At 44.1% G+C, this 11,333-nt stretch overlaps 1 protein-coding gene across 1 annotated transcript; it reads right to left on the bottom strand.

The window, feature by feature from the left end:
• Window positions 1-149: 149 nt before the first annotated feature.
• Window positions 150-10,723, bottom strand: LOC109903682 (adenylyl cyclase-associated protein 1-like). Its single transcript, XM_020500544.2, has 13 exons — window positions 10,302-10,723; window positions 7,628-7,729; window positions 7,280-7,380; window positions 7,067-7,144; window positions 6,564-6,707; window positions 6,114-6,199; window positions 5,832-5,937; window positions 5,136-5,301; window positions 3,385-3,563; window positions 2,352-2,475; window positions 2,179-2,261; window positions 1,504-1,647; window positions 150-1,394 (listed from the first exon to the last, which is right to left on the bottom strand). Exons 2-13 carry the CDS (start codon window positions 7,725-7,727, stop codon window positions 1,311-1,313), a joined length of 1,395 nt encoding a protein of 464 aa, XP_020356133.1. The 5' UTR covers window positions 7,728-7,729; window positions 10,302-10,723; the 3' UTR covers window positions 150-1,310.
• Window positions 10,724-11,333: the final 610 nt, after the last annotated feature.

The following is an 11,333-nucleotide window of genomic DNA, read 5'->3' as shown; positions in this document are numbered from 1 at the left end:
TTCTGGGCTAATATTCATTAAGTTTCCCCAGCTCTCCTTGTGAAAAGTGGTAAACAATGGTCTCTGGGAAAATTAGCCAAACATAAGGGCACATCACAAATCTCATTCCATATTCAGCCTGAAGCAGATGGAGAAAAATCACCAAAGACTGATTTCTTATAATTATTTTATTGCAACATTTGTCTTCCTCCAGTACTGATGAGCAAAATGTTGATTCTTGACCCAAATAAAGAGGCAAAATAAACTCCGCAGAGCATGACCGCTACAACAGGATAACCACAGATGTTGTAGACAAGAGTGGCTAGGTGAGGTGATGTGTAGGTGATGGCGACAGTGGAGTTAAGACAACTCTAGCATTAAAAAGAAATGTCTACACAGATCGTTACAACAGTCATTCAGAGCTTAAGGGAGGTAGCCCCAAACTTAGCCAATAATGATTCTTCAAGAATATGTTTGTCTTGTCTATCTCTAGAACCACTCACTTCCAGCTTGTGCTGAAATCAAGTCACACTCACCACATACTTCCATCATTCTCCCTCTTTCTTTGCCACCGTTCACCTCCATATGTCTCAATAATATGGAATGTTAATTTAAAAATGCTAAAGGGAATGTTTTGGGAACTAAACTTTTTATTTTTCAATATTTGTTCAGCATTTTGATTAATTTTTAAAGACAGTGATCCTGCACGCAACTCGTCATTTCACCGATTTAAGAGCGATGACATATCATAGTTAATCAATCCCTATGAAATGTTAATAACGTCGTCTGTAAAGAGGGGCTTGGTTGTACATGTGCTTCACGGATGAATTGCATAAATGAAACAAACCTTAGACTCCTGAACACCTGCCCCCCCCGACCAGAGGGGAAACGGGAACCCTATTAAATGATTGGTTGAAGGAAACAGGAAGCATAGCCTGATTGGCATAGGAGTTTAAACCACAGAGAAGGTGTGATAAATAAACATAATAGCGGGAGCAAGGCTTTTATCATTTGCTGGAATGTACAGATCAAATCAGAAATGATCCTGGTTGTTGGCAAACTCATTTGAATGCACTCACTGGCCATGAGGATAACCAAATCGAATAACAAGCTGCTCCCTGCAATTGGCTGAAGGAACGCTCCAGATAAAGCAAGCAGTCCTCTCATTGGCTGAAGGAAGAAACAGCTAAAGCTGTGATTGGCGGATAGGAAAACATTTTGGGCTAGGTTGGCATCTCAGTCTACTTTGTGGTTTGGTTAGCTGGTTGGTCGGTCGATCAGTCAGGTAGGCATTTGCAAAGGGGAGGCTGTTACGAGTGCTGGCTGCCCCTCTATCCAGCGATCTCTGTACAAGTGGTGACTAGCTTCTTGCCATCCCAGACAGTCTTGAACTGCTCAGGAACAGGGATCTCAGTCTAAGAGAGAGAGACAAAGGAGAAAATGTTAGTTTATCATCAACATTTCCACATAACACGTATTACTATGCCACCTAGACGCCCCAAATTCCCCCATAAATGTACTCACATAGTCTCCATCTTTACCAGGTACCAGCACGTTCATCTCTGAGCTCTTGGCGCTGACGATCTCACACTCCAGCGAATCTTTGCTCAAATACACGTGGCAACCATCAGTCTTGTTGATGGAGATGGTGGGCACCTTGCCCAAGACCTGAACACACCAGATCGGGTTAAAGCTGCAATGTAATTTTTTGGGCAACACAACCAAATTCACATAGATATGTAATTCTCATTGAAAGAAAGTCTAAGCAGCCATATATCTGTTCTATGTATGCAATTTCTATGCTTCCCATTAAGTTATATTTGTGTCTTATACTTTCGTTTTTGTACACCAGCGGTTTAGATGGTTTGCACTAAAGTTGCTTGTTTCGTCACAAACTGAAATAAGAATTTTAGCAACCAGGAAATAGCAGAGCGATGTCTGCATAGAGCATCTTTAAGAGTGAATCAACTAGAATTAAATCATCTCTGTTGGGTACAGTGCATAGATAAAACAGCCACAACAGTTTGGAAAACATGCAAAGTGCTCCACAAAATGTCACGTCCACATTGTCACACTGGAGACTTATAATATGTAAATGGTAATGAGACAAAAGCTGATATGATCTTCTGTTGTCACCATTGTGCCAGGCCTTTTCACACAGTGTCCATTTCTGCATTAATCCATTTTAAAAATACACACCTGGACCTTGACGTCCCTGCAGTTGATAACCTCGATAATGCCCACAACATCGTCAAAGACTAGGCCCAGTTTCTTACAGTTGTCTGCAAGAAAGGAATCATATTAACAAATGCCCTTCGTTAGCCTTTTAATTTGTTCACGCACTGGCACAGGAACATGGGGTCCGCCCTTACCTAAAGTGATGGAGTTTATCTTGCCCTTGATCTGCAGGGTGCTGTTGTTACACTTGAAGGCGTAGACCACTTGCTTGAGCTCTGTGTCACTGATCACCAGGCCCTGGACACCCTCCTGGTTCTCCTATAGGTCATCACACAGGAGGGAGAGCTGTTAGGAGTTAGGGAGAAAATATACTGGCTTGGGGCTGTCATGATCAGTACTTGCTAAACCCGAGCATTCAGGTTTCAGCGGCAAAGCCCACTTATCTGAAATACGCCCATCATGAGTTCACTGTAGTGGAAACTCTCCTTATATAGTAGATATTTTGATGTTACAAATATTTATAAACCATTGGGTTTCCTATGACCCATATAAAGCCTAAAATTGGGTGCAACAAGTAAACCACATGGAGTCATGCACACCACTGTTTGGAAACACTTCCATGTTGCATATGTTGGGAAACACAGCCAAGTCCTTAAAGTCCACTGTTTCCAGATTTGGATGAAAAATGAACAATCATTTATTAAAATGGGAGTCAAATAGTCTTCCAAACAATGGTAATTAAGTACGATAGAAAGCACCTTTCGGTGTTGGAATGTATGGGCGTATAATGGTGATAAAAATATTAATGCGAGTAGACCGCTGATTGGCCAGCTCATCCTCTTCAGGGGGATGACATCATCCTCTATGAGGAAATAGCTTTCTTTTTTTAAAGGTTTGTTTCAAATATTAAAATAATTTTTTGTCCAATTTATGCTTTGGCCACAGATACAAGTATAGGATGAATCAACACCATTATTTGGATATGAATTAACAAAATAAGAACTTTAAAGAGTGAGATTTTCACTGGACAGTTACTTTAAGGGGCTGTGGAGAGAGAACATTGCCTAGAGGAACTGTTTTCCTATAGGAGGAACTGACTGTCAGAGAAGCAGATGTGGTGCACTGATGAAACTCTCCGGGCCTGTTTGTCAGTCTATTTGTTTCTCTCTGGCTCTACCATCCATGCCCCCGCTGCTGAAGCTACACTACTTTTCTAATCCAGCTCACCACTTTCCACTTTTTGCCGTCAAGCTCCAAAACGGGGGGCAGCTTGCGAGAGGAGGCGGCGGCGGTGACAGCCGGCTTGGAGGTAGTGAAAGGCTTGGGCCCTGTGCGCACCGGGCCGGTCTGAGTCCTCAGGTTGGGGTTCTTGTGAGTCATCTGGTCTTTGGGCACGTGCTTCAGGCCTTGGGACATAAAGTAGTAAAAAGGTACGAGATGGGGAACACAAATACTTAAATTTTAGTCATTTACCAGATGCTATTATTAGAGTAACATACAGTAAGATGGGTGAGACATTTAAATATATATTTTACCTTTATGTAACTAGGCAAGTCAGTTAATAACAAATTCTTATTTTCAATGACGGCCTAGGAACAGTGGGTTAACTGCCTTGTTCAGGGGAAGAACGACAGATTTTTACCTTGTCAGCTCGGGGATTCGATCTTGCAACCTTCCGGTTACTAGTCCAATGCGCTAACCACTAGGCTACCCTACCGCCCACATGGTGGTACTGTGCTGGTAGACAAGGAGAAATGCCCTCCTGTACTCCCTGTTCACCCACGACTGCGTGGCCAAACGCGACAACACCATAATTAAGTTTGCTGATGACAACAGTGGGAGGCCTGATCACCGACAACGATGAAACAGCCTATAGGAAAGTCAGAGACATGGCAGTGTGGTACCAGGACAACCTCTCCCTCAATGTGAGCTGATCGTGGACTACAGGAAAAGGAGGGCCGAACAGGCCCCCATTAACGTCAACGGGGCTGAAGTGGAACGGGTCGAGAGTTTCAAGTTCCTTGGTGTCCACATCACCAACAAACTGTCATGGTCCAAACACATCAAGACAGTCGAAGCGGGCACGACAACACCTTTTCCCCCCTCAGGAGACTGAAAAGATTTGGATCCCCAAATCCTCAAAAATTTCTACAGCTGCACCATCGAGAGCATCCTGACCGGTTGCAGCACCACCTGGTATGGCAACTGCTCGGCATCCGACCGTAAGGTGCTACAGAGGGTATTGCGTACGGCCCAGTACATCACTGGGGCCAAGCTTCCTGCCATCAAGGACCTATGTAATAGGCGGTATCAGAGGAAAGCCCATAAAATTGTCAGACACTTCAGTCACCCAAGTCAGACTGTTCTCTCTGCTACCGCATGGCAAGCAGTACCGGAGCACCAAGTCTAGGACCAAAAGGCTCGTTAACAGCTTCTACCCCCAAGCAATATGACCTCTGAACAATTAATCAAAAAGCCACCCGGACTATTTACATTGATTCCCCCTCCTTGTTTTTCACACTGCTGCTATAAGCCGTTTATTATCTAGGGATATTCACTTTATAAATTCCCTCAACTAACTTGTACCCCCTGCACATTGACTCGGTACTGGTACCCCCTGTATATAGCCTCGTTATTGTTATTGAGAGTAGGCTGTCATTGTAAATAAGAATTTGTTCTTAACTGACTTGCCTAGTTAAATAAAATAGTAATGTCCTTGTGTTCGTGTTTTTATATTACACCTGTTGTATTCAGCTCATCAAATCAAATTTGGTTTACACAACGGGTGGCCCTGGACACTGAATCTAAGGGCTGGGGCCAATATGCTTCTCACATTTTCTTTATCCTTTATTTAACCAAGTAAGTCACATTGATATGGACATATTTTTCAAGTGAGCCCTGTATGTTCCAAAGTACTTCTTAATCAGTTGAGCTTCTGATTCTTGAGAACTTTTGAGGATTCATTATTCGACACGTACCCTTGGTGACATCAGCTCCCTTGTTGAGGGAAGCGAAGAGTGCATTTCGGGTGTCTGGTCCCTGGTCTCCGCTGCCGCCAGACGACAGCATGGGAGGGGGAGGAGGTCCGGGGGGAGGAGGACCGGCACGGGGAGGAGGAGCTGCAGAGGCCGAGGCTACTGGACCCTGGGATGGACGAAACACACAGCACATTTGTTATACACATGCCTAGACATGGTCATTTTCTGGTTATACACATGGTCATTTCCTGGTTATACACATGCCTAGACATGGTCATTTCCTGCTCTTAACAACTTGGTCTAATTCAATAAAATTGTTTGAATTGTGCAGATAGGAAAGGGCTGACGAGTAACAAACACATCGGTGGTTTTACCTTTGCCCTCTTATCGCACATAAATCCAAAGACAACACTTGATAACCGAGTGTAACGTTTAGTTCTGTGTTGATAGAAAAGTCAAACAGAGCCAAGTCTAACGATTCCATATTCCACAAGACAGATCTTCACGCATGTTCGATAAACATAATTAGAAGGTTTCTATTCGGAAACGTTCCACTTTCCTAAATAAGCCCATGTCATTATTTTACTCCTATGGTAACGGTTAGGATCACCCCCAACACTACGTCTGTTGAAGCCGACAAAGTGAATCCGTCCTGTACTGACATGAGGAGAGATAGAGTAAAGGGAAAGGACTTACACTCTTGCTCCAGGCCAGTCCGGTGGTGTGGTGCTGTTTGACGTAGTTCTGCAGCTCAGTCCAGATAGACAGGTAGGCCTTTACCCAGTCCACATGCTTCTGGTCCCTAAGGTGTAGGACACAAGGGAATTGAATTGAACACAACAGGAGGGAGACCAAAGGATGAAGAAAATATACAGTATCCAACTATGAGAGAGTGTGGAGCTTAACTACGTAGGGGACTTGGGGGGGGGGGGGTCAGATAAAAAAAACAAGTTAAAGGACAGACAGCAGAGTCCTTACTTCTCCTTGTAGTCCTTGAGAACCCGGTTGGTGTAGAACTGGGCAGCATCCTGCATCTCCTTCACATAGGGACCTGGCTTAGGAGCCTGGAAGAGCAAGAACGTCATAAGAACATTGCAGGAGAGTTGTTCCTCGTCAAACAGAGCTTGTGTGGACACAGCTGGTGTGATGGCTTACAATGCCTTTTCAATGTTGCTTCCACTGGCATACCAAAGTCTAGGTTTACAATGCAGAAGGTCTCATTAATATTCATTCATCAAAACGATAATTATAATTCCAGAGTTTTAACAGTGATGCACTGTTGCTTGACGAACTTTGTTCAAATTTCACTGCCAAACAACAGTCTCAGACTTCTACTGAATGAAAGACATGTTTGTTTCCGGCAATTACAAACTGCCCCCCACACACACTGGTGGCGGTGGCAATGTCAAGCCCCTCCTCTCCCCTCACCATGGCGACCCAGCCGAGGGCAGGCACGCTCTCGCTGACGGCCGAGAGGTGGTTGAAGAGGGGCGAGGAGCGGTTCTGCTCGCGGAACGTCTGCACCTGCTGGATCACTTTGGAGACGGGGGCCAGGAGAGCAGTCAAGGATGCCTATAGAGGGAAAATAACCATGACTTAAATCACAACATTCTAGAGATGCAAAGAAACAAATGTGTTTGTGCCTGATGACAAAATATGATATAATCTAAGTGTCAACCAGGGTGGAATAGCATGGGTAAAAAGGCAATTCATTACATGAGATAATGTGTGGCAAGAAAAAAACTTTGGGAAACCATGCTATGGCATTGGAATTAGTTGACCCAATTGCTACACTGCTGATTCATTGCCAATACATCCGTTAATGAGGCAATTACAGTATATCCACTGTTCAGTTGATCTAAATAATGACTTATTCTGCTGAAAACTTCTGTTGAGGGTTAAGAGGATTGATGATGGATGAACCAACTCACATCAGAGGGTTTCTGGGAGCAGGAGGAGGTGACCAGGAGCTGTCTCTGACAGGAGAACGCCTGCTTCATCATGTCCGCCTGAGAGAGGCGGGGAGAAATTAGAAAAAGGTCCAGGTTTGGTTAATTGTATGCTACACATCCACTGATAAGCAATGACAGGAGACGTGATGAGCATTCCAAGGCAACTTGTCCCTCTAGTGCAATTCAACTTACATGCTTCTGGACGTCGCCCCCTATCTGCTGGCTGAGGGTCATGTACTGGCCAACAGATCCGGTGATGATGCCATCATAGGCCTCCACGTACGCTGCCACAACTGCAAGGAATGGGTGGCAACAGGAAGAAAAGTCACATACCAACGTTTATGGGTTATGTTTGTTCTGCTTGTGAGTCATGTTTTAATTTCACCTCCATTATCTAAAACAAACTATGACAACTGGTACTGTGGACATTTCTTTAGCATTATTAGAACCTGGACTCGGAACTACATCTCAATCTTTCCATGATTTCTAGTATTCATGGTTGTTGTGAAATGGGCCACAATATTGAAAAGTCCAGGTTACCTCCAGAGCCGCCAGCAGAGCCACCTCCATCGCCCGACACGGCTTCCAGACGACCCACAGCCACCTCCAGCCGCTGCACCAGACTTGCCAACTCTGCCATTCCTGGGGAGAGACGACACATCAGCTAAGGGGGGGGGTTCATTGGTCACTGCTTGTTTACTAACAAAGTATCACTAGCTGTCATTGACAACCAAGTGGGTTTGACAGCAGAATTAGTGACGGGGACATTCTCCCCCAACATTTTGGCCGCTCATTTAATGTTTAAATTGCATTTGTAGGCCTACTTGTCGCAGCATGTTAGCCTATTTCTTGTCATTCCGTCAAGTCATGCACTCTCTACTAAAAATAGGCAGCCTACTGCAATTTTGCCAATAAAGTCTGAGATTGTGACCATAGACACAACTGGACTGACAACAAGAATGGGAAGACAATGGTTTCCTTTAACCCAACTTGTGGTTTAAAAAAAAAGAGGCCTGGAATGTGTTTGGGGGACATGTTAAGACCTGATGAGTACAGGTATGCAGGTAATAAGACAGCCCTTCCCTCCCTGATATTCGCATTTCCCAATACCCGGCCCATATTAAAATGTAACCACTCATAACTACACAGGCTTAGTGCACACAGCTAAATCTATATATTCTCAACAACAGTCCTCTGTGTTGACAAAGTGGTAAGTGTTAGATCTCTACTGTTGTGAAATGCCCTTGCACAAGTGCACCCCCCAGGTACTGTCAGGTACTGTCACCTGAGTGGAAACACAAAGACCTCACCCCATTAATGACAGTGGATCCATGTCGCTCTATTCTGCTGGGATAATCCCCTCAGCATTCACTTTCCCAGAGCAAAATGTTGCTTGTGGACATAGGGGCATGCTAAATGCCACCAAATGATTCAATGGCTTTTGATTTGGTTGGAGATTAACCTTTCAGCCTCTAAATCAAGGTCTTGTTCATGTTAGAGAAATACATGCAGTTTTATGGGGAGCAGATGACAATGACAATAAGCAAACACCATGACATTAACCATTAAGAGAGACTGGTAATAATCAGCCATCGGGGTTTCCCGGCCGGTTACTTGCTTGTCACTTTGCAAATGTCTGAAGCCGGGCAGAGATGCAGTCTTCATTTTCGATGTCAATAACATTTCGCTGCCTCAGAGACACTAACTCATGCTTTGGAAATACGTTAAGAAAAATGGTTGGCGCTACTATTAAGGTGCTAGGGGTCAAGCAGACAGGTCTGGAGGTCATTTGTGATATATTATGTGTTTATGTATGCCGTCACAGCCAAACTGCCCTCATGGGGATAGACATCTCTGCACACCATACCTATCTCTGTCCTACATGTATGGGCTAGGCCTGTGCTTGGAAGATTGGGTCCACCAGCCCTTGTATAGCCAGAGTTCAACTTTTATTTTACTTCCTTGTTGCCATGTCAGTGCCATGCCTCAACCTAGGCCTGCTCCTGTAGCTAAAGCAGGATGGGACAACTTTAGTTGCTTATATTGGACAGTTAGAAAACAGTGCTTAAAGTGCACTTGGAAAGTAGGACTAAGTTTTATTGCAAACTGCAGCTAAACATCTGTTTTCCAAAGGCTGGGCATGTTTCAAACGCATTGTATTATTCAAGGGCCCTCTAAGCACATTGGCAATGGCACATTGTTTCCCTTTTTAGCATGGATCAGGACCTATGAATGACGGATTGAAGTAGGTTAGCTACACATTTCGCCAACAGCCTGGGGTCGCCAACAGCCTCCGGGTAGAGCGCGCTTAAGATGCGTTCAGACATAAAGGGAAAATGCACTTAGGCGCAGTCTGCTGTGTGTTCTAGTCTGGGATAAATTAAATAAATAATAGAAAACAGGTCATTTCTGCTTTAGTAAGGAATAAGTAGGGCAAATATACCCCGGCGTCTTGCGCCTACCGGTATCCAGAGCCAAACAGTTTTTGGGATGCCCAATGTTTCATCTAGCTATCATGGTTAGGTAGCTAGCGAAGCACTGCTAATCTTTACAAGCCGATGACAATGATATTGGGACTCGACCGAGGTAGTTAGCTATAGCTAGAAAGCAACAACGAAACAGCTACGGTTAGTTGTGGCGTATTCATTATGTCGATGTTGCAAAACGTTTCTCAAACGGAAGCAAACGAAACGGGGTTGAACCTACCTGAATTTGTCCAATAGAAACTCTAGCTTTGTTTCGTTCGGTTCTTAAACTGTAACGTGAACGGTTTATGTAATGAAAACACCCTTTTACATGAAAAAGGTTGGTTAGCAAAGTTAAACTACCAGTTAACGATTTATTCAGGCAGTCCCGAACTCGACCAAAATACTAATGAGCAAAAATACTCCCGTCCCTCTGTGTTTCGGCATTTCCTGTATTTTTTTGCACACCCCTCCCTTGTTGCGCTAGTCTGCAAAATTTAATCACTTCACATTTGGATTGAAATATTAAATGTATCAAAATACTGCAACCATGGAATAATGTCTTGTTACTACAAATTGACACCAGCCAGCAATCTACCCAGCATCACGCGAAATCATAATTTCTGAATGATCAATGCAATGGAGTCGGAGGCTCATTATGACACGGACTAGTGTGCACTTCTAAAACAATTTAGGAGGAGTAATATAAGGTAGCATATGCCCAAAGAGTTATAAAACGTCATCCTTACCTGCTAACTTGAACAAGCAGCACTGATTAGGTATTTAATCACCGTCTATGGGAGAGTGCCGAGCAAGCGGACTGACTGCTCTGCCTATTCTTCCTGTATGAGTGTAGCAGTTCCCAGCTGTCACCGCGCGGCGTTTCCGCCCTTATTCGCGCAACCATTCCTTTCCCTTATAAGGAGAAGAGAGTGAAGATAACTGAAAGACAACACAAAACATCTTTCCTTCCTCTTCTTCTGAAATAAACATTTCCTCCCACTTTCTGGTCTCCGTTGTAATTGACAATATCTGTCATTGTTCCAAACACTGTATGTCCCGATGCCCTATAACTGTGATACATTGCTCATTATAGCATACTGTAGGGTAGGCCTACTGATGTGACGTCCATACTCGCTCTACCCCTCAGCCTCACCGCAATTTGACAGTCAGCACAATTTGGGGCCAGTTTTGACTACCTATGTAATGGAGGTGGTTCAGTCAACCACACTTGCTTGATTAATGATCTTGCCAGTGAGACCTGAAGGCTTGCTCTAGCTCCTTGGCCAGGAGCAATGCCCAGGCTTTATATCAGCGGGCTAACACAGTCTTGTGGTGTACAGACAACCGAGTTCAAACCCAGACGGTCACATTGGTGCTGTGACCTGGATTCAGTCAATTGATGCCGCCGATCACAGGTCGTTGTGGAGAGGAGACCTGCAGAGTGATGACCAAGCTTGCCTTTAAAACCTGAAGAGGTCAGGTCTAAAATCAGAAGACATTGAAATAATCAGCTTTATTTTGAAATGGTTTTTTAACTTGGTCAACAGTCTTGTTGAACCCGGATTCAAACCCAGTCAACCAGAAACACACATCCAGTTTACAAATCCCAACTGCCCTTCTCAGCGTAGGCTGCCATTAGTAATGGCCATCAAATAGATGTATTCAGTGTCACAGCCAGTCACCTGACAGTGAAAGGCTGCCATTAATTAACTGATTTGCTTGGCGTTAGTATTTTCATGAGTGGCAAGCAATTAGTTAATAAACATTTGTTGCAAGTG

The sequence above is a fragment of the Oncorhynchus kisutch genome, linkage group LG14 (genome assembly GCF_002021735.2).
Source record: "Oncorhynchus kisutch isolate 150728-3 linkage group LG14, Okis_V2, whole genome shotgun sequence".
NCBI classification, from domain to species: Eukaryota; Metazoa; Chordata; class Actinopteri; order Salmoniformes; family Salmonidae; genus Oncorhynchus; species Oncorhynchus kisutch.
The sequence above is the reverse complement of the archived record's forward strand: the minus strand, read 5'-3'. Positions and strand labels throughout refer to the sequence as shown.

Bases quoted from the DNA above. Each gene is read 5' to 3' on its own strand.
- LOC109903682 (XM_020500544.2), bottom strand. From the start codon at position 7,727: ATGGCAGAGTTGGCAAGTCTGGTGCAGCGGCTGGAGGTGGCTGTGGGT. The intron at 5,938-6,113 runs GTAAGGACTCTG...CCTACACCTTAG, and splicing joins CTCAAGGACTACAAGGAGAA to GGACCAGAAGCATGTGGACT. The intron at 2,476-3,384 runs GTGAGCTGGATT...GATGACCTATAG, and splicing joins ACGGCAAAAAGTGGAAAGTG to GAGAACCAGGAGGGTGTCCA.